At 35.8% G+C, this 23,433-nt stretch overlaps 1 protein-coding gene across 1 annotated transcript in view; it reads left to right on the top strand.

The window, feature by feature from the left end:
• LOC140148714 (cilia- and flagella-associated protein 54-like) overlaps window positions 1-23,433 on the top strand; it is a 75,469-nt gene that overhangs the window by 5,136 nt on the left and 46,900 nt on the right. Inside the window, exons 4-19 of the mRNA XM_072170756.1 lie at window positions 256-427; window positions 889-947; window positions 1,566-1,709; window positions 2,432-2,545; window positions 3,906-4,007; window positions 7,810-7,914; window positions 8,843-9,044; window positions 10,222-10,433; window positions 11,059-11,206; window positions 11,639-11,724; window positions 11,886-12,020; window positions 12,565-12,709; window positions 13,048-13,140; window positions 14,066-14,301; window positions 14,942-15,247; window positions 16,039-16,200. Coding sequence (XP_072026857.1) covers window positions 256-427; window positions 889-947; window positions 1,566-1,709; window positions 2,432-2,545; window positions 3,906-4,007; window positions 7,810-7,914; window positions 8,843-9,044; window positions 10,222-10,433; window positions 11,059-11,206; window positions 11,639-11,724; window positions 11,886-12,020; window positions 12,565-12,709; window positions 13,048-13,140; window positions 14,066-14,301; window positions 14,942-15,247; window positions 16,039-16,200 — 2,421 coding nt within the window. The remainder of the gene's footprint in view (window positions 1-255; window positions 428-888; window positions 948-1,565; window positions 1,710-2,431; window positions 2,546-3,905; window positions 4,008-7,809; window positions 7,915-8,842; window positions 9,045-10,221; window positions 10,434-11,058; window positions 11,207-11,638; window positions 11,725-11,885; window positions 12,021-12,564; window positions 12,710-13,047; window positions 13,141-14,065; window positions 14,302-14,941; window positions 15,248-16,038; window positions 16,201-23,433) is intronic.

Raw genomic sequence — 23,433 nt, forward strand, 5'->3', positions numbered from 1 at the left:
AACAAAGCGTATACAGGAATACTAATATTTGATAGTTGTTCATTGAAGGGGTTTTACCAATTGATTATGAAGCAGACTTATTGCTTATGTCAGTGCCAAATAAACAGTACCACCTGCAATTAGATTAGGATCAATGTTGGATTTAGGAGTAGAATAAAATGAATAAGATCGTATTGAAAGTACCTGTTAATGTAGTGGAGTATTCAACATGAATACTACCAGTGAAATAATCATCTTAAATTCTCCCTGCAACAGTTCCGAGCCCTATATGGCAAGAGTATCTGCAACTACCAGCTGGTACTTGAAGAAGATCCTAAGCTACAAAACACTCAGTCTGTTACTCAGTGTCTCAAGATCCTAGCATTTCTCAGGCTCATCACACAGATTGTTCTTCCAAGGGAACCACTCTGTTGGCTGGTGTATAATGGTAAGAAAAGTTAATAGTGTGCTGCTACAAGTTGAATGCAGAAGAATTCTAGTTTTCAAAAACAAAATGTGCATGCTACTGGAAAAAACTTTTTTTTTTTTTGGCCTTATGTATTTTTTTTTTCACTAGATACATGTTGGTCATGCTTGATTGTTTGGCTCACAAACAAATTTATTTTGATCTTTATGTAGCATGTTGGGACAGCACTGACTGTTCTTCAGAAAATTTGGTTGGAATGTTACACCTTGATGGCTGGCACATATGCAATGATGCCACCGCCCTTATACTTGGGTGGCGGTTTATATGCTTTGAAATATTCTAAGATATGTTAAAGAAACTATTATTGTTAATAAGCAATGAGCCATCACTTTTTGCTTTTATTATATCTTAAGTTGAACGTAGAGCACTGCATACAGCTATGAATATTCTGTGTAAGTTCTTTTTGTATTGTTCATTTTCAGGTACTATACACATTTACAGTGTTTCTAGGCATTTAATGACATTAGGACATTCAGCAAAGGTAAGATTAAAGTTATAGGTATAGATAGATCAGCATCATTCATATCCGATGTAAATAATCAATCTCAGCGACATACAGTGGTGTGTTTTATACAAGTTTTCTCCATCTAGTGGGATCCAGGTAAACATTTGAAATTAGTGCTTGTACTATAATCATGTAGGGTGCTTACATTCTTTTCTCCTCTTCCCATGGAATGGTAATTAGTGCACATTTTCACAAATGCATCTGGCAGGTGTAGCAACTGTGTACCCAAGGAGCATCTTGCAAACTGAATTAGGGGTATAGTGTAAATTGAAAATTGTCTTACTGTGTGATTCCTTTTCTCTGTGTGTAATGAGATAAACCAAAATTGACAACCATTGTTTTGGACAATGCAATGTATATGTTGTAGAATATGGTCACCCAATTCAGGGCCCCTTGGAGATCAGTACCAGTTACTGAAGGGGCTACCCTGGTTAAAGAAAGAATAAATAAATAAATAAATACCAACTACATCAGTGTGCATAATTTACCAACTGTTGCGTAGCAAAGTATAAAAGGTTGCACATAAATTTTATAGTTGAAGATGTTTGTTTGTTCATTCTTAACTGTAATGTTTTAATTGCACTTTTATGACAGGTTCTAGAATTTCTGCTGTGGGCTTGTATGTGTATGGAGCATTCAGTGCCATTATTGTCTATTCGCTATCTACCTTGGAGGACAACACTGTATACGGCTGTTTGCTATTGCTATTATGATTGCAAAGCACCCCAACATGGAGAGGTAATTAGAATGAATCTACAAATCACCACTAGCACACAAGTAAAAGTGTTATCGATTGTTGTATGTGTTGTAGTTTTGTTTGTCGAAATGACCCTAAATCCGACATGTCAAAATAAACTGTCCCGAGTTACGACACATATCACAAAGAAAAAAAAGAAGAAATTTCCATGCTGTTTTGTCCAAATAAGCTTACCTACGATCATGTTTGCATTGGAAAGTCAAAAATTACCTCCCGAAGTAGAACGAACCAGGAAGTATGTTTACACCGAAAGTCGGCAATCGTAACTCATATTGGCATGAATTTAAGCTTATCTGTTGAATTCTTTCAGCATTTTCTAGATCTCATTACGAGTGTTGATTGTGGTATTATTTTCCCGACGAAGTGTGAAATTAGAAATCATGTGTCAATAACACCTCTAGCACACTGTATGCTGTGATGTCCACTTATTCAACATGTTTAGTTCTGAATTTTTAATTAACTATTTTACTGAGCCAGTCATCAAAATCCAAATGATCAGAATGGCAAATTTTGAAGCTAAAAGTACAGGTTTTCTGGAGCAAAAAACACAAAGCAAATTTAATATTTTCCACAAAATAAAGTCACACATTTTTGGGACAACTGAAATATCTATGTTTATGTTGTTCTCAGGACAACCTCAATTTTCTGCCTTATTTCGTACACTGCCATTAAGTTAAATTTATTTTGTCTATATATTTTTCAGAGTTTTGCGAGAAGAGCATTAGGAAAGGTGAATGAATTGAGTCAGCTTGAGAAGATCAGTGCCTCACCTCCTAGTCCAGATATAGAAGCAGTCTTCAGACAAGCTACTGTCAAGGTAAGAGGCTAGGAAGTTTAACCAAAGTTGGCACCATACAGTGGCGTACCGTGGTCGCCCCTTCCCCGGGGGGCTGAAGAAAAGCCAATTTTGCCGCCCCTTCCTCAACAGCCCGAAAAGGTTGCCCCAATTACAGTTGTTTGAAAAAGTGAAGAGCAAAAAAAAAAAAAAAATGATTTATTGGCGCTACCCCTCAAAAGCAACACATTTTGATGTATAGTACAATTATTTCACATTTTCCGCCCTTTTTTCTTTACTAATTCTTTTGCCGCCACTTCTTCTTCCGCCGCCCCACTTTTTGCCGCCCCTTCTTCTTCCCGCTGCCCCTTCGATTTTGCCGCCCCCTGCTTTGACCACGGGGGGCTGGTGCCCCAAAGCCCCCCAAAAAAAAAAATATGCGCATGCCATAGTTACTCTATATTCAAGGTCACCACTTCCTGAAATAAAATAAAATAAGTTTCTGGTTCAAAAAAACATTGGTTTAAAACATTAATTAACTATGCAGATAAAAGTTTTTCAGCATGTAGCACAGTTTTGTCTTTCATATTGCTTTCAGCATGAACTTCCAGAACATTTGGCTATTCCAGTTGAAATCCACACTACCCCTGTGGAAGATTTTGGAAATATGTTCCACAGGGGGAGTATGAATTTCAAATAGAATTAGCACATTAGGCTGCTCCATTTGAAACTCATGTTCCCTCTGTGGAAGATTTAAGTTGAATCTTTCTCAGAGGGTGTATGAAATTCAATTCAACAACTCTTCCTATACCTTTGTACAGGAGCCAACCGTTGTTAATCCGTGATGAATCCACAGTCCAGTAGCGATACGTGAACGCACGTTACGTGACGCATGAGCGCCGTAAAATTTGTCATGCCTGGAACGATGCGTAAACATGAACTCTCTTATGTTGACGGTAGCAGCTAAATATTACCGCTTTATTCTTTAGTTTTATTGCCGATATCAACAGAAAAATACCACGATCTTCTTCTAAGGTTGAGTGGCAATGACAAATGGACATTCTGAATGAAAGAATCATTGTGAATTAGACATCTTTAGCTTGTTTTGTTGTTGAAAGGGATTCAAATCATGTTTCATCTTTGCTCATCACCGATTAACAACTCGCGTCCGGCGCGTCTGCATGGTTTACTTCGTTGTTAATTTGTGATGAACAACGCTGAAACATGATTGAATCCTAAATGAAGCTGCCTATGGGTGGATTGATTGTGTTATTGTATTCCATGTCACTCACATCAAATATTTATACCCACAATGCACTCTGTTCTGAATGATCAAACTTGCTTATTTGAGAAGTCTGTCAAATGAAAAAACATAATAATTGTTTGTATTTTACACCGTCAGCTTGGCATCATGGTATACAGACGTACTGTGTTTGATACAAGAAAAAGACCCAAAGGCCTTCTACGTCCCAAAACCAGGAGTAATCTCAAAGATGCCCAGTCAGTAAGTGCCACTACATCGTCCAAACCTTGAAGTTGACAGTCAGTGATGATGGTGTAGTATACTGGTAGCAATGTTGACCAAAAAAAAAGTATTTATCAATATTTTGATCAAAGCATATTTACCCCAGTTTGAAGTACATTTTGCTTAATTATGTTGTGTGATCAGAAGTTGATGGAAATTCAAGTTGTAAACAACATGTTACTCACTGTCAACTACAAGTTCTGAGTGATACAGGGGTTGCTATAAAGAAGCAACTAGAGTGAAGGTGAAATGTGCATTTAATTGAATCTTTGGGTAGTGTTTCAGAAATGGGTTTTGAAGTATGGCATAGATTATCACATTCTTACTCCTGTTTGATGTGTAGAGGAAAATTGGAATTTGAAAGTAGCGATTCACGAGATGCTACCAATGGAAATGCTTAGTGCAGTGTAGTTGAATTATCAAAATAAATGTTACTGGAATATTAAGTGCTTGTGCAATTATTAAGTTGACAGTTTGCATGATTGTAGTGAAGCATGGAATAGAAATTTGCCTGTGAAATTAACATTAGGAATTAACAATCTGGCGTTCTAAGTAGTAGAATTTAAGTAAGTGATATTTGCAAATACTAACTCAGGCACTGTATCTGCGATTTGTTGTTGGAGATATTTTGCCATATAAATCCATTTGCTACATTTAAATCAGTGCATGTATTCTTATCAATCCCTAAAGTGACATGGTATATGTGACGTGTCATGTCAAAAGGAGACACTTTTGGGCAGGATCGTAAATGGAGAAATAGCCAAATATCTGCCCGGGTGATTTTTTCACAATTTGGGTTTGTTCTTAATTTGTAATGTTCTTAACGTTTAAAATATTGTCTGATAGTTTCAGACCGGAATATAACGGGCATCTTGTATTTTTTGAGACATTTATTCAAGGCAATTCCTACTCTCAACATTGTCAATGATATTTTTAAAGGCCAATATCTCAATTTCGAATTTTATGATACCATAACTTACAAACTCAATATCTTCACTTAGGAATGTCCGATTTCATCGGGGAAAACGGCATTGTGGAGCAAAATATCTCTTTATTTAAGATATGTAAAAACCTCAAAATTGATAACCTGCCCAAAAGTGTCTCCTTTTGACATGACACGTCACATATACTTTGTTTCACCTGGTTTGGTTGTGAGATGGGTGCATATTTTGCTGGTTGCAGCATTGAATCTTGCATGCTAGTCTAATTATATAAAGGTATATACGCACATACAATGATGATTTATGCTTGCGGCATAACCACATAAAAGCACTGGCTACCAAACATAAGGTGAAATGAAGTATAGTGTTATGCGCTTCTTTAGGCAGTGACCTAAATACATTGATGTACTCTCAAATGCACATACTGCTGCATCTTTGTGGACATTTGTGTAATAGTCAACATTTAATAACTCCATCAATGGAAATTGCACATATATGTCACCGATAGGAGAAATATAAAATATCACAGTAATGTGCTGTCTGTTTGCTGTGCTTGCTAGATGATTGTGTTGCTGTATTTATGTGTAATCTGAAGTGTTCACAGACTATTGAATTTAAGCCAACCAACAAAATTTGTAATATGAATTATAAATAATTTTGAATTGTTGGATCATTTATACTACTTTTTGTCATGGCAAGTCAGTGACATCAATGCATTAAGACAGCAGTTTGGTGCTTGCATCTATTAAACATGTGCATACGCCAGCGATTTGAACAAATGCCTTGCGATTGATAGCTGCGCCCAGTGAAATACACACTGATGTCACTGACTCTCCAATGGGAAAAATAGTATAGTTGGATGTTAATGTGTGTGGAGGTGTTCAGCATATTCATTGTTTCTTGTTTGTTTATGTGTTTCTTACATGCACCTTGCATAATCAATTAGTCAATTAGTTAAAGTAGAAGAGCAATTGCTGTTTGTTAAAGTAGATGTGATTGTAGATGGTATGGTACCTGTATACACAATATTATATTAATAACCAGTTCAACACTGTACATCCATGTCACAATACACGGATTGAGTCAATTAAGTCAATTTGTGCCGAAATTCCTTCCCACAATGCAATATGCGTATTGCATAACAAAGAATATTAATTAACCTCCGAACTGTATCTATTGTTATGCAAAACGCTTATTGTATTGTGGGAAGGAATTTCGGCACAAATTGACTTCCGTTAGAGAAACCCTAAATCCGCGTATTGCATCATACAATCATACACTATATGTGTGACGGTGAATAATGATTTGTGGTTTTTTGCTTGTGTTTGTGTTGATGTACGCACTTGTAGACACTATATTTTTTGTACACTGAGTATTGGCATAGACACCATATTTTCTGTACACTGAGTATTGGTATAGATACCATATTTTGTGTACATTTGTATAGCACCTGATTATCACAGACAACACAGAGCAGTGGCAAATATGCAAAGTCCCTAGGGTTTCTATGGAGCTATATTTCTCACATATTCCTCATGACAAATTCCTCATGACAAATTAGGCACTATGTCATATGCTTCCATTGTTTTAGCAAAATATACTATGTTTGAAAATTTGCTGTGTCAGATGCAGAGGGATTTGTCTTGTGTTTTTTTAATTTGTTCTCATTATCAATATAGGTATGACTTTGAAAATGTGCTTGCCATCTCTTTCTGTATTTGTCTGTGCTGATCATACATGTACACAACTAAGGTGCCCTTGCAAAGGTGACCCACTGTAATATTTTGTCAACAGATTTGAGTTAACTTAGGGATGGCTTCATAACTCAACCACTGGTCGACTGCTGGCACCCTAGCAGAACACTGTGTTCTCTTGTTCCAGGCCAGGCCATGGCACTTCAGGCCATGGCACTTGACAGACGGATGGGATTGGAAGCCATTCCTTACTGAAATGTTTTGCTAAATCTTTTTAAAGTGTAGTCTGTGAGCAGTATGTGCGCGACAGCAAGCGTGTGCATAGGACCTTGTGCAAAACAGTACACACTGGACGGTTAGTAGTTCACTTAATTTGTAAAAAGGATTTTGCAAAACATTTTACCTATGTTGATGTACCACAATCACATGCACAAGTCATTTGTCCTTTCATCCCAAGAAGCATTTTATTTTGTGACTGGTTTAGGTAGACATTTTCAGCGCACCATCTTTACTTGGGAACTGGTATGAATTTTGTGAATGGTTTTACATTCCTTGCACATAATGCATTCTTTCTAAACATAGTCATTCAATTAGGGTGTAGTATCGGTTGTTCGTTTCTTGATCTAACTCTTGTTGGTTAAAAAAGTGTAGGGTCTTATGTTGTGTGCTAGGCATCATAATATTAAAGTTTGAGACACATCTTTGCAACATTTTAATGAATTGATATGTTGGAAGGAAAAAAATGGTACCACTTCAAGATAAATCAAGTAGGTATACATGTTGGAATCACCATTATAGCATACCATATAAGGTAAGAGGAATAACCTGCAACCGTATTGGATTCAACTTTCATACCTCGTGGGAACCGCAAATCAGAGGTTTAAGGAGTCACTTGCCATCTGGTTAATACATCTTCGTCTTATCATGGTTTGTTGTTGTTTGCTGTGCATCATAGTCATTCATATGACTTGTTGTTGATAACATTCTCATCCATAACACCACTCATTGTGTGTGTGATGTGTCATGCTGTTTGGAATTCACTCCAAAACTAAACCCAACCCCAATTTTTTAAGTTATCTATGATTTTATTTTCCTTCAATGTGTCCTTGTGGACCATGTTATTGTTACTATAACTTGTCTGCATAGCCCACTGAAGCCAAGTCGGTGACCCTCCTCGCTAGTGATGGACGTTTGATATGGCATAAAACTTCTAAACAAAGACTTGATGATCTCTTTAAAAAACAAGGCCATGTGAGTATAGATACTTATTCAGGTAAATAAGAATAATAAAATATTCAATGCTGTGGTTCATCTTTTGATACATTTGATGCAATGTAATGCAAAGTCAGCATCCGTTGTTTTAGGCCTATGTTGATATTTTGAGGTGGAGTGTTTTGACATTTTGTTTGACACTAGTGGAGCATTTGGGAAGTGTGACCTATATTGGTATTTCCAAAGATGAAATTGAAATGAATGCAATATAGTAGATATGTGTTTGCTGCAATGCTTGTGTAGCTAAATTTATGTGCAAAGCAATGGTATGCAATTGTTCATGCTATGTTTAATGTTACATTTGTAGTACTAATGCTGTGGTTATAGAGAACATAGAAAGTAATTCAGTGATGCATGTAAAGTGTATGGCGACATAAATTATATACAAAGTAGTGTTTTAAGTGATTTTTACTGAGAGTATTGAATAACTGTATTGGTAAATTTAATATTTATGCTTCTGAATAATACATATGTTTCTGACTTTCATAGTAATGATTTGTATCAGCTTCACAAGTTGCATATTTGAACTGTTATTTTACATATAATGTAGAGATTCTTGTAAACAAATCCAAAATTTGGATTGAAGTTATGTACATGATTGTTGCTATTTCATTGTGTGGGAAATTAGAAATGAAAGGGAAATTAATTTTAATAATTTATTTCAATATCTCTATGTTATAAAAGCTCTTCAAAAAGAAAGATAAGCAAGCAAGCAACAACTGTTAAAGTTAGAATCATTACTTGTGCAGGATATTACCAAGATTTTACTTTTGCAATTTATTTCCCCATAGTAGGAAAATGTTAACTGAAACATCACTAAAATGGTTGAACTAAAAAGAAAGTATATTAGATGACTTAGCTTTTGTCAGGAGTCCAATAAAAGATATGTGTTTTTATTCCTCATCAGTTACCCTGGCCTCGTACACCTGTAGAGAAATTACTGTCAGATATGTTTGAAGGTAGTGCTGCTCAATTTATGGCCATCCTTGAGACCTTAGCTGACACCACTAGGAGGACATTGTTGTCCAGTCCTGCTGCACCGGATACAGAAGATTACATTTTGGACACATTCTCAGAACTGTTCTTTGCTGGTATTGAGATCATATCAGGTAAATAATGGTATAAGGCCAGGGATGTACTTGGTGACTACTTGCTGTCAGGCAGGTAAATTTTCAAAAGTATCAGTCCGCCTGGCGGGTAAGAATTTGAAGATGATAAACTGGTTATATTGCAACCCTGAGCTGAGCCGCTCGAGTTAGGTGGAGGCCCCGTATTTAACATTAGCTTTGGCCTTTGGGCATTTAATTATTTTCCACCAACTTTCCTCGTGAAAATAAAATTTATCCAAAGCTAATGCTAAATAATTATATATCCAAAGCTAATGCTAAATATGATGCCTCTGCCTAATGAGTTCCAGGATGAGGGAAAGAAATGTGAAGGTGAAACAATAACTTCCTTTTCCCATGCATCAATAACTAAAACGGTCGCAACACGGTCAGAATAATATTTTTCGTGTAAATTATGCTATTTTTAATAGTAATCTAACTCGAGCAAATGTCGGGCAGGCAATATTTCTGTCGGGCTGGTAACTTTTATAAGTTACATGCCCAACTGGCTGGTGGTCAAAAAAGTAAGAGTACACCCCTGTGTAAGGCTATCAAGTATATATCACCCCTATTCTCACAAAGTCAACTACCCATTCAATACTTTATAGCCTTACACAGGGGTGTATTCTTACTGTTTTGACCACCAGCCAGTTATTATTTTCAATTACAAAGTCTTGGTCCTGCATAAGAAATGCAGGAGGACCTAGACTTTGTAATTGAAAATAATAAGTTGCTCCTGATAATACTGCTTGGAGCTGCTCCAATTTTTTCTTCAACCATGTACATACAGTCCCAACCTCTTTTATTCGGCCATGATGGGACTAAAGATTGTCCAGATATGTAAAAAATCTCAAAAGGAAGTTTTGTGTAATTGTGCATTTAATGGCCAAAGAACTTAGATTGGGGCAACAAAAGGTATTCAATGGGGGGTACAAACTAGTAACACTGAAAGGTGGTATTTGAGTGCTGCATGGCTTTCTATTTATGCTTCAGAGGATCAAATCAAGGTGTCAAAGCATTAAAAACACGCTTTCCTCTGCAATTACCACAGACGGATAACAGAGAGATCTGTATAACGGAGAGATCTGTATAACAGAGCCCCAGATAAGGGAGGACTAGTTTTCATTTAGTGACCCTTCAATTTTGAATGATTTATTGACCAATGTATGACTCTTTGCAGGTGGAGGTGGAAACAGTCCTCGGACTTCCCATGCAACAAGTGAAGTGACCCTTGATGGGGTAGTATTGGGCAAATCATTGATTGAATTGGCTGCTTGTTCATCAGATGGCATTCCTATTAGTGCTGTGGTGAAGTTCATCAAGTGGGCATACAATTATGAGCAATGGGAGATATATGAGCAGCTTGCTGTATTATTGATATCTCATATCAAGGTAAAATTAAATATTTCGTTGTCGGTAATATCTTCGAGAGTTAAACAGAGTAGATTTAACTCCTTTGTGCGTTTTAGGGGCATGCTTGCGTGTTTGCTGGCTAACATGGACATTTTTATGAAACTTGACTTTCCAATCGTGGACATCACTGCAACTGTGGACCATCCTGTTTAGCTAAGATGAGCAATTGACTGAAAACCACCAAATGTATATGAGAGTGTGTCCCCTATAGGTGATATAAAAATCGGTCTCCAGATGATATGTTAAATCAAAAAACATTGCATAATTTGTGTAAAACAGGACAACGCCCCAGGTTAGGCGCAGAAAATCAGAAAAAAAACATGTCCATGTTTGGATAGTTAAGTACAGGGTCCCTGTTTGCCGGCAAATACCTGCAAGGGTGTGGGGGTGAGTGTGTGGGGTCTTTTTAGTGCATGAATGTTTACTCTGGTTTGACTCTGCTGTATGTACGCTGTGTAAACACTAAAGTGGGGTTCTGATTTCCTGGTAGGCTGTATTATTATTAAGCTTGTGTGACATTTGTATGCATGTGCAGTGTTTATGTGTGTATGGAGGATTCATAACATGTTCAACAACTAAACACAATTGCATACCTTCCACACAGGCGGTAGATGATGCACAATATACAGCTGATCTGAAAGCGTTGGAAATCCTTCAAGCCATGGAACATCTGAATCCCAGCAGGAAATCCAAGAAGCTGCCCAATGTGGATGATAGTGACGGACCTTCCTTGCCTCAACCTCCAACACATGGTAGGTTAATACATTGATGAACCAAAAAAATAAGGAGATTGTTGTTCTTTTTGTGGCAGCAACTGTAAATAATTTTCCTAATTCACAAGATCAATAGGATATAAACAATTTTCTATTGTGCTTTTTATTTCACTCACAAATAATACGGCTTCTACTATGCCCATTTGTATCCTCATATCGTTGGAACAAATTGTTCAAATTTAATGGTTTTTTTGCAAAATTTAGCTTTGCAAATGCTTTATACATCAAGTAGAAAAATGAAAATTGACTGATTTTGATCATATGATCATACCATATTAACAGTTCAGGGTGTAACTATGTTTTACTTTACTTATCATGAAGTCAACTCTTTTGAAACAACTCTGGAGTTCTCCTGATGAAGTGTTGAATGACTGTTTAAACTTTAATTACTATGCTTTACTTTGTTTTCAGGCCAAGGTGGTCACAGACAAGTTCTTCATGATGAAATGGTTGACCTAGCAGAAGTGCTGCACTCCTGTGCCAAAGACCCTGAAGCGGTAAGTTTTCATGGGCTAAAACAATCTTTTAAGGTTTTTTTTTAAAGTACTTTATCTCCATGAAATTGTGATAATTAGCACTGTTTAATTGTGATTGTAACTATGACAGTAGACATAGGTCACACCTTTAATAATGTTTTTCTCTCCATTGTACTAATCAGGAAGCAGTTGACAGAGACATGGTTGTTGATGCAACCTTGTTCTTGTGGTCCAAATGTAAAGCGGCCTTCCAGAAAGTCCAGACTGGAGCAACTGATAGCGGCAAATATCTGCAGAAGATGGAGCATCCAAATAAGGTATGGAATAAGATTGCAGAGTATTCTTTACCGAATTTTGCCAGGGAAAGAAACCTCATCATCCTTGACCAGGACCTGAATCTGGGACCCCATAAATCTATGTATGAGCCCTCTTACACACTATTAAGGAAGCTTATGGTATTGGAGCTTGAAATGGTTATCTTATAATTACAAGATACTGAAGTGTTTATGATGTTTATTACACTTTTGCCAAACACACATGACCTCTTCAAACTTGACAAATTTCCAAACATTATGATGGACCAAGATGATTTCAAACAAGAAACATGGACATAAAAGAGAGAAATCAGCACACCTAGCATTTATTCAGCATATGAAAGACCAGGCTGTGTTTTCTTTAAAAAAAATAAGAACGGGAAAATGCAGGAAATCTTCAAAACAGTATGATTTTTTACATTTTCCTAGAGAAGGAAAGTGGATTTTTTTTTGTAAAGCATAAACTCTTTATATTATAATGATATCTCAAATTGTGTATTTCATATATAAAGTGGATATTTTGAGTATATTTTTCCTTCTCTTTCAGTGGGTGTATATACTTACTATCATCCATGAAGTGATGTATTTCTGTGGCATTAGTGAAGTTGATCCTGGAGTAACAGCAGAAGTAGCCATCAGGTTGGCTCTAGTACTGGAAAACAATGCGACAAATGACATAGAAAAAGGCACAAGTAAGTAACAAGACTATCATTTCATCCACTGGTGCAAATTATGGTTGCTGTGAGTTGCATAATGGTCAGGCTTGTATTGGTAAATCTTGTTATGAACTTAAATGGATGAGCATGCTCAAGAGTTTGAAAGCTGAGACTAATATTATACCTATACCAATACCAGATATATTAGTCTCAGATGAAAGCAATGAACAGAAGGTTGATAATGACAAGAAAAGTACCCATTCCTGTAATGTGACTAATTTGCTTTTCGTGCATTGGTGTATGCATACTTGTCAATTGACTGCATCAGTTTTTCTATCATTTGGTTATGTTTTCTTTATTTTTTCCCCATAAAGCTAATGTAGCCGATAAAGTTCCAGGAAGTGCAGTTGGCACCACAGGAGGTAAACATGCAGCTGATGATGAACAATCTGTATCAACTACAAAGGGTAAGGAGAGTCTCATACGGAATGTAGAGGGTAATTGAATACCTGAGTGGAACAAGAGCCCAACTCCATCAAAACTGTTTTTGCTCGGAGATATTGAGAAAAAACTTAATATTTGGAAAAGTTTTATAGACAGAATGTTTTTATCTTCAGGGGACCTTTAATACATGAACATACGATATTACATACATTTGAAATTATATATGATGTTTCCATGGTAACGGTACAGGTCTTAATACAAGCTGGAGTTGGGCCCTTCTTCCACTAATATGTTGCAAGTGCCAGTTCCGTAAGCAGATGTCTTATAAATAGCTACAGAAATTTGGAAATTATCCATGAATTGCACAAGTAGAAGCATGTAATATGTTAGCAAGAAAGTTTATTGTAGTGAAAAGCAGATTTCATGCATGAACTCTTTAACCCAATATTTGTGGAAGAAGGGCCCAACTCCGTGGAGTTGGGCCTTTCTTCCATGAAAACCAGGATTAAGTGTATTGTACGTGGAAGACTATTTTGAAAGTGGATTTTGGCTCATCTATCACACACAAGGAAGAACAGTCTGCTGGCAATAAAATGCTGGGTCTAAATCATTTTTGTATAAAATTGGAGTTGGGCCCTTCTTCCACTCAGGTATTCAATTGTATTGTATTATCAGTACAGTCTGCTGGCAATAAAATGCTGGGTCTGACTCATTTTTGTAAAAAATTGGAGTTGGGCCCTTCTTCCATTCAGGTATTCAATTGTATTGTATTATCAGGGTAATATCAGCTGCAGAGCTTATAATTAAAGTGTGTAGGCAATTATGGCAAGTTGGAAGATAAACCATTATACTGCATCTAATGAAATACAAACCAACAAAATCAGTGAATCAAGCACTGAGCATATTAACATACAATACCATTGGTGTTCATTTTCCTTTACATCTCAGAGTCTCCTATGCTCAAGGCACGTACCACCAAGAGTGGTCATGAAGGACCTGGTGGAGATGTTACTGGGCGAGCAAGCACTACTCTGTACAGTACAGCCATACTGCAGCAAGGACCTAAAGACCAACTGCTAACAGCCAGGGAGATACTTGAGAGGGCGCTACAGGGAATGTCTTCCTCTAGAGAGGCGGTAGCAGAGACTGATGGCACCTCTATTGCTGATGTGTCATGGGTCAGGGTAAGTTACAATTTCAAACACAATTTGGTGAACACTTGTATTAAAGTTTGTTTGGCTTATATAAGGCAGAAAATATAAGACTCATAACACTGTGTGTTGATATCGAATGGCGTACACACAGTTGGGAGCAGTGCTTACGCTAGTTGTGTGTTGCATAATACGTGACTGGCGTACGCTTATGTGAATTTACGCAAGCGTGAGTTGGGACTTTATTGATGCGCGCAGTAACAAAAGCTGGATAATTTCTGCCTTATATCAGCTGAACAAAATTTAGTCATGGTCAGAGTTTGTGCACTTTCAGAAGCAAATATTGATTGAAATAAAAATAAAAAATGAAACAAGTTTTCTGATATATTATGGATATGTTCTCTTAATCCTTGAAAGCTCCATTTTGAAAAGATTTCCCAAGATTAACACTGAATATAAATGTATAACTAAAGAGGATTTTATTATTCCTTTTGTTAACACCTCCATTTTTTAGAACTTAAATAAAAACTAGCCTGCTACTTCTTATTTGGCATTTTACTTTGAACTGCAGACCTGAAACTTTTCCCTTTTTAGCTGATCTCCTCTTTCTTTATTCCTGAAATGTGTACACATCTATAATTGTATTCCTTGACATGTTTCTTTCTCTAAAAAGGATAACAAAGTTGCTGCACAGCCAGATAAACCAAGCTCCATTTCCAAGCCACCAGCCAGCTCTCCTACCCCATTGATAGATGCTGCAGACAAAGACTTTGGAACAGAGAAGAGTCCTGAGGAACATGAGGCCCCTGAAGCTGTGCATAATACCATCATGGATCTCCATCTGGAGTTGATTTTCATGTATCATAGAGTCTGCTTGAAGTTGGCTAACCTGGTAGCAGGGTCTGGAGGTCGTGTGAGGGATGGATCAGGGAAAGGACAAAAGAAGAAAGCTGCTACTGCTGCATCAGGGTTAAAATCGGTGAGTAGCAATTAGCAAAAGGTGAGGTTTGTTTGTTTAAATGGTTATTCTGTGCAGAGACACACTTGGGTCCTGATGTGACCAGACTCAAGCAAAATGTACAACTTAAGCCAGGCTAGAAAGTCTATAATTATAAGCATGCTGGCCTTTATGGAAATAAAAGGGAAAAGCATAATTGAAGATAAAAAACAAGGAAAAGAAGGTCACTCCTAACTATAATATTTACAGTAATTTCTTGGCCAAACTGGAACATGCGCGTTGCGTCCTTGTAGCGTACTAAGCATTATGCATATGCAATGTAAGTAAGCGTGTATGCTTTCTTCTGTACCACGCTATATTCGCGTGTGTTTATCGCGGAGCCACTAGCGTTTATAGTGTTCCAGTTTGGCCAAGAAATTACTGTAAATATTATAATCATGTGTACACTTTTACTGTCAGCCTTTGGGTTAAAAGACGAAATCCTTAATCCAATCTCAACTGACTTTATTGAAATATTGGCTTCTCATCGGCAGATAAAGTGTAATAGCGTTATTTATACTAACTTTTCATTTGCATATTGTGAAAGTAATGGTACACACAACACCAATTGTTCAAGATTTTTGACAGTGATTTTAGGTTTTTTAGACCAATTAGACTAAATCCCATCGACAATGCACAGTTTGAAATATTTACAATTTCAGTCTATATAGAAAGGTTTTTTTGTTGACAAAATAGGCTGGTTCACTATTTACTAGATCAGTCTTCTAGATTAGTCTTGTGTCATGTATTTATTGACTTGTTTTCATTTGTAGGCTCATGCTGTTGGTGAGAAGCTCTTCTATGTTGACACAGTAGAGGAGCTGGGAAGTAGCTGTGGAAAGAATCTCCTATCTAAAGCACTGTTCTTTATGCAGAGAGCTTTGTTGATGCCCAAGACAGGGAAACCGAGTAAAGAACAGGGTCAACTTCTACAAGTAAGTTAGTTATTTTTAGCTCATTGCGCAAGCAATGAACTATAGGCATGATCCAGATTTCTGTATGTTTTTTACTTTCTCTTGCTACATCGTTTGAGCAATGGATCTGGTAATTTGAGGGAGCGATCTTTGCATGATCGTTCACACTTGTTACTTATTTAGCTAGGAAAATTCGGACGGAAAGTGTGATATTTGGAGCATTTTGTGACGAAAATTTTTACCAAATTTCATAGAATAGTCTCCTTTGCAGGCTGTTTGTGGTGCTGATCATATTACAAACACTGTAGAAACTCCTTGATCTGGCGATGCTGTTTCATTTAGTAAAAGAGATGTTGAATTTTATTGCTTCAGTGCGGCTTCAATGTTTGCTTTTCAGTGGTGCTTTGCCTTACATTCGGCAAGTCAATAGATAAAGCACCAATTGGGCTTGTGCTGTCTATAGGCCCTTACTTCTGTGCACGAGCCATGAGCAAGTAGTGTCTCAAATTATCCCAATTAGTGCATATTCAGAACTAATTGGGCTACCAAATTGTTGGTTGGCAACCCTGACTATGAACAAACATCTCACTCATTTACACATAATTATCACACATCCTGAAGAGTCACCAAACCCAATCAGTTATGTAAACATTTACTCGAGGTGAAATGTCCTTTTGACTAGCACTTGTTCAGTGCCTAGTATATCAGTATATGGGACCATTACAACCCCTCTCTGACATTACAAAACAGACAAAAAAAAAGTCTGAACAGGGAAGTGCTGGGGGTAACACTAGGCTAGTGGCCTTTCCCTGTTCTGAAGATTGAAGGGAGCACTCGAAATATGAAGTCAGGAAAATTAGATGTGTGTGCAAAATTTTATTTTATTTGTTTTAAATAATTTCATTTACCATGAAAGTGTTGTACTTTTTAAGTTTCAAGTTTTTATTTGGAAATTGCTTTTACATCAGTGGCACTCATCTATCCGATGGTGCATCCAAGACATTAAATATATACAAACAAAACCGTATTAACATATGATTAAACAAAATCAAATCAAAGGATACTCGACAAGCAAAAGGTACAAATAAATAAATGCCTTGAATAGGCCTAAATAAATATCTTGAGAACCGTAAGTATATTTTCAAAATGCCGATTTGTGCTTGATCACAGCACTATGGTGATTTTGAGGTTTGAGAATACTGAAATGTGTTTTTCAAAGTTGGCAGCCTGTATACATGGCTATACATAGCTATACATGGCTATACATGGCTATGACATGGTTACATATGGCTATACATGGCTATACATGGCCATACATAGCTATCCATGGCTATACATAGCTATGTATGGCTATACATAGCTATGCATGGCTATACATAACTATGCATGGCTATAACATAGCTATGCATGGCATTTACCATGAAAGCTATTATACATGGCCATACATAGCTATCCATGGCTATACATAGCTATGTATGGCTATACATAGCTATGCATGGCTATACATAACTATGCATGGCTATAACATAGCTATTCATATTCATATTCATTCATATTCATTTATTTCCATAAAAAACTGACATTCACAAAAACAATCAAATTAAAAATTTACAGAAAACAACACATTATGGAGGAAGAGGCTAGAAGGCCAATAAGGCCAGATATATCGCCTCCCCCTAGAAATTATAAAGTTACAAATAACATTTATACAAAAAAAAATCAATCAAACATCACATAAAAAAGGAATCACTAACCAAAAGACAAGACAAGGACGGTGCTCAAAGATAATATATTAAGTATATTTTGAGATTAACATTTCTTTTAATTGATACGGAAATGTTTAATAGATCTGGAGTTTTTCACAAAAATACCTAGTGAATTCCAAAGGATGGGGCCTTTAGTACGGATTGCGTGATCAGAAAAAACTTTTTTGTTTTTAGTCAAATTTAAGTCGTTTACATGTCTTGTCTTGTAGTTATGTACATCAGAGCGTTTGGAAAAATAATTATTAAATATAAGAGGAAGTTCATTAATAGAATACTTGTACATGTATATACCACAATACAGTGAGTACACATCTTTGATAGTTAAGATGTTATAGTTTGCAAACAACGGTCCTGTATGTTCTCTGTAGTGACTGTTTGCTATCGTTCTTATAGCCCACTTTTGAAGTTTCATTAATTTACTTAAGTAAGTTTTACAGGTATCCCCCATACAAGTATTCCATAATTAAGATAGGGCATTATCAAAGTACAATAAAGGGTATGTAAAATACGTTCTGGTACATAATGTTTTAGTTTGGTCATAACACCAACATTTCTTGACACTGTTTTTGAAATACAATCTATGTGGCTTTTCCAAGTGAGACATTCATCTATTAACACACCAAGAAACTTGGTTTGTTGTACTCTTTCTAAGGTAGTGTAGTTAAGTATGATTCTCAGATCATTAATTTGTGTCATATTTGGCGTTCCTAGTATCATGTAGTTTGTTTTACTGGCATTAACAGACAATTTATTTGCTCTGAACCAATTGCTCACTTCCTGTAGTTCTTTGTTTATAAGATTGACTTGCTTTTCTATGTTTTCATGTGAATATAAAATTGTTGTATCATCTGCAAAGAGGATGAAATCAAGTATATTAGATGTATTAGTTATATCATTTATATATAGTATAAATAAAAGAGGGCCGAGAATAGATCCTTGCGGAACTCGCAAATTACATGTTTCAATTCTGATGAATGGCAATTATAAGATACATATTGTTTCCTGTTACTTAAATAACTTCTGAACCAGTCTAAGACAATGCCACGAAGGCCATAGTGTTCTAGTTTGTGAAGGAGAATATTGTGATCAATTGTATCAAATGCTTTAGACAAGTCCAAAAATATTCCAACAGTCGTCTCGTTTCTCTCAACCCTTGAAATTTATTTTATCTACCATTTGTTCAATAGCCATAGAGGTTGAGTGCTTTGGTCTAAAACCAAATTGTTTAGTGTTAAGGATTCCTTGAGTATCAATATAATCCATACATCTGTTAAAAACTAATCTTTCAAGAATTTTGGAAAAACATGGTAGGAGAAAGCGGGACGATAATTTGAGAAAACTTCAACATCTTGTTTTTTGAAAAGTGGTATGACCTTAGCTACTTTCATTTTATCTGGAACAATTCGGTAGAAATAGATAAATTAAATATCATATTAAGAGGTTTGGCAATTTCTCGACTAACTTTTTTTATGATTAGATTGCTAATATTGTCGTGACCACCACTCTTATTTAACTTTAACTTATCTATAATTTTGATTATATCAAGTTCAACAATTGGTTTCAGGTACATACTCCCAGATATGGTATCATTTAGATAATCAAAATAATGTTTCCCTTTGTGTTGAATGGTTGAGGCAAGATTAGGACCTATATTTACAAAAAAATCATTCAATTTATTTGAGATATCTTGAGGATTGTTGATAGTATTGCCACCTTCATCTTTAAATTTACTTTGAGTCGATTGTTTTTTGCTTCGTCCAATATCATCATTGATTGTTTTCCATGTTTGTTTCATATTGCATTTAGCATGCTCAAACTTAGAGAAAAAATATTTTCGTTTCGATTTTCGAAGAAGCATTTGTAACTTATTTTTATATGTCTTAAATAATTGACAATTTCTAGCATTAGGTGATTTAATATATTGTTTATACAATAAATTCTTTTTATTAATACTCTTAAGTAAACCTTTGGTGATCCATGGTGCTATTGGTTCTTTTCTTCTATTACCCGTACATTTTTTAATGGGATACAATCATCATATAAAGTATTAAAAGTATCAATAAATGTATTATAATCATCATTTGCATTATTATTGTCAAGAGTTTAGTCCCATTTAACCTCTGACAGTCGTTTTTAAACTTAGATACATTAACATCACTATGAATTCTTTTGTAAGTTGCCTTATTCGTTTTTTCATTTCGTTTATGTATTTCAAGATTGGTTGACAAAGTAGTTGGAAAATGGTCACTTATGTCTGTAATCAAAATTGTCGATTTGATTATATTTTCATTGGTTGTTAGAATATTGTCAATAATTGTAGCTGATGTTGGCGTAATTCTAGTTGGTTTATAAATTGTAGGCGTCAATGAACATGAGTAAAGAAGTTCAAGATAATCATGAGTGGGTCTGTGACTATCTACCTTTAGTAAATCAATGTTGAAATCACCCATTATATAAATCTGTTTTCTGTCTGATGTTAATTTTTTTAAAAGGGTCAAAATCCGTCATAAAGTCATTTATTGAATTGTGAGCCCTGTATAACACACCGACTACAGCATTTTTAGAAGAATTACATTCAATTTCTATAAAACACGACTCATAATTAGAGTGGGCATGACAAAGGTCTGGCCTAAGTTTATACTTAACTTTATCAGAGATATAAAGGCACACGCCTCCTTTACCTCGTTCAATCCTGTTCATATATTCTAAATTGTAGCCAGGAAGATTATACATATGCGGAGGTGTGTCTTTCAAATGTGTTTCGGAAATACCAATAACATCGAAATCTTGATCTAGCGTATTAATACATTGTTTAAATTTAGCGAAATTTTTGGATAAGCTTGAATATTAACATTTAACATGTTAAAGTTTCCACTACTTGCTTTCGGATCTGAACAGAACTGTGTAGGGGTAAGATATGAACAATCGTGTATATCGTCGTTTACAGTATTTACTACATCACTATAGATCTTGCTCGAATTACAATCAAATGTTAATGGATTAAATACCATGTCATTATATTTTTCTAGGTCTGTATCTGTTAAATTAACGTGGTATGCTTGGTTTAAGTTGTCAGCTTCTGCTTCGATATCAGAATTATCGCTATTATCAATAGGTTCAATGCATTTCGAGCAGATCCAATCCTTTGGATTTAGACATTTTAATTGTTTAGGCTTTAATAAGGTACATTTTTATGAGAACGTAACCGTTACAAATTTTACATGATATATCCTTGTGACATTGTTTTACAATTTTTGAGCACTTAACACATACATCCTTAATATTAACAGACATAACAGAAAGAAAACACCAACAATATATAACTCTTACCAATTTCTAATACAAAAATGTTAAAAAGATAAAAAATAATTGCAATTAAAGTTCTTTGTTAATTCAAACAAATCAAATAAGGTAGAAACCATCTGGGTCCCCGAAAAAACAAACAGAAAATAAAACAGCAAAATATTGAAATCGAACATAAATAAATTTGTTGTATACTTTATAAGTATCATTTTCAAATTTTCAAAGAGCTTTTTAAGACTTTTGACTTATATACAGTATTTCCTTCATTTACTTTACCTGGTTGGTTTTTTTTTTTTTTTTTTAAATTTATTTGACATGGTTATTTCATGATTATTGCCAAAATAAGAACATCTCCATATTGCATAATTATAGGCGCCTCACTTGTATTTTTGTAATATATTTTGTTTTTTGGTGTTTTTTTTTTTTTTGCTATATCTGTCTAAAAATAAATAGTTTTTGAACACATTTTTACAAGGTATTTATTTATAAGGTAATTTCTTTGATGCATAAACTTTTTCTGACACTAGTCTGTTGTAGTTCTCGGGGTAGTCCCTTGTACATAATATGAGTTCAGTTCAGTTAATTTGAATCCTTGTAAGTTTTCCAGTCCAAATCTGGTCTATTTCGAGGTTTGTACTGCAATGACACCTTTGTTCCAACCACAACAATCTTTGTAGATTGATGCTGCTCCTTCCTTATGTTATAAGCAATGGAAGCAAGTCTGCCACGTTCTCTTTTCATTTCTGGTGGCAAATCGTCAAGTACACGAAGTTTGCAACCCGTTTCATATTGTTCAGGTTACCAAAGAATGCTCTATCGGAATCAAATCCAAAGCGCACTATCACTGGTCGCGGTGGTAGATTCCCATCACTATCGCATCTAGCATGGCGTGATTGGGGAAGGCGGTGGCAAGAAGTCATAACTACACCTCTTTCTAACTGTTCCTCTGAACATGAATAGTTGTGATGCCACACATCCAGCATTACCATTTTGTGTCTTCATTTTTTTTTCTTCTTCTCGCCATAGACCAGTAAATTTCTTTTCCTGTCATGTATCTCAAGGAGCAACAGTTTCTCCTCTAGTAATTGAACCTTTTTGTCCATTTCAGCTTTTAATTCTGGAACTTTCTTCTGCTCAATATCGTCAAGCCTCTGTGCGTGGAAACTTGTTGCCTGTTCTACATCGTTAAGAGTAGACCGTACCGTTGTCAACTCATCCTTGATTTGTTTAATATCTTGTTGGTTTTCAGTCAATTTTGAGAGTATGTCATTCTTCATATCCAACATTTCTTTCCTCATATCTAGCATAAATTGTTTCAGATCAGAGTTACTCACGTCAGAGTCGCCGGCAATACTACTGTTTCTAACTTGTTGTGTCACTTTATCATCCGACCGTGTGTCATCCGACATGTTTTCACTATGTGTATTGTCTATCGGTAGATGTAGATCGAAGTCGAATCGATGTATCGATCTCCTTTGTGGTAGCACTAGCTGACTGACTGTGAATTTTTGGTATCAGTCAGTGTAGGTCCGTTCACAACAATAATATTAGGTTCAAACTCACGGATGTCATCATATAAGTTGATATAAATTGTAGATATACCTTTAGGCGGGTTCTTGAAACAATAAATTTCAGGTTCAAGCAGAATATTTGCTGCGTAGGAGTATGAAATTGTAAATTTTAGCCGATTTCTCGGAGACCCAAATGATTCACGTCTTCACACTCAGAGCGCCATCAATTATATATGCATGGCTATAACATAGCTATGCATGGATTTACCATGAAAGTATTGTAGTTTTTAAGTTTCAAGTTTTTATTTGGAAATTGCTTTTACATCAGTGGCACTCATCTATCCGATGGTGCATCCAAGACATTAAAGGTCCGTGACCCGATCGACAGCATCATCCCCCGATTTTTCTCATTTTTTTTCTAGGGTCTGTGGTTTTTGGTATCATTTAAAGGGGCAGTGAGAGATTTCGCAGGAAAATTGAATGAGAACATTTCACTTTATATTGATAAAAGGGATCCAGAAAAACCTACCACAGTGGTAATTTCAAGAAAAAAAAACAGTAAATAGTAAAATAAGCGACATTTTATGAGCGTTTCGTTTAGCGTGCCTAGATCTTGAGTTTTGCACTCGCGTTGCATTATGGGCTTGAACCAAGGCAATTCGGTAACGATTTGA

Source organism: Amphiura filiformis, chromosome 3 (genome assembly GCF_039555335.1).
Source record: "Amphiura filiformis chromosome 3, Afil_fr2py, whole genome shotgun sequence".
Classification (NCBI taxonomy): domain Eukaryota; kingdom Metazoa; phylum Echinodermata; class Ophiuroidea; order Amphilepidida; family Amphiuridae; genus Amphiura; species Amphiura filiformis.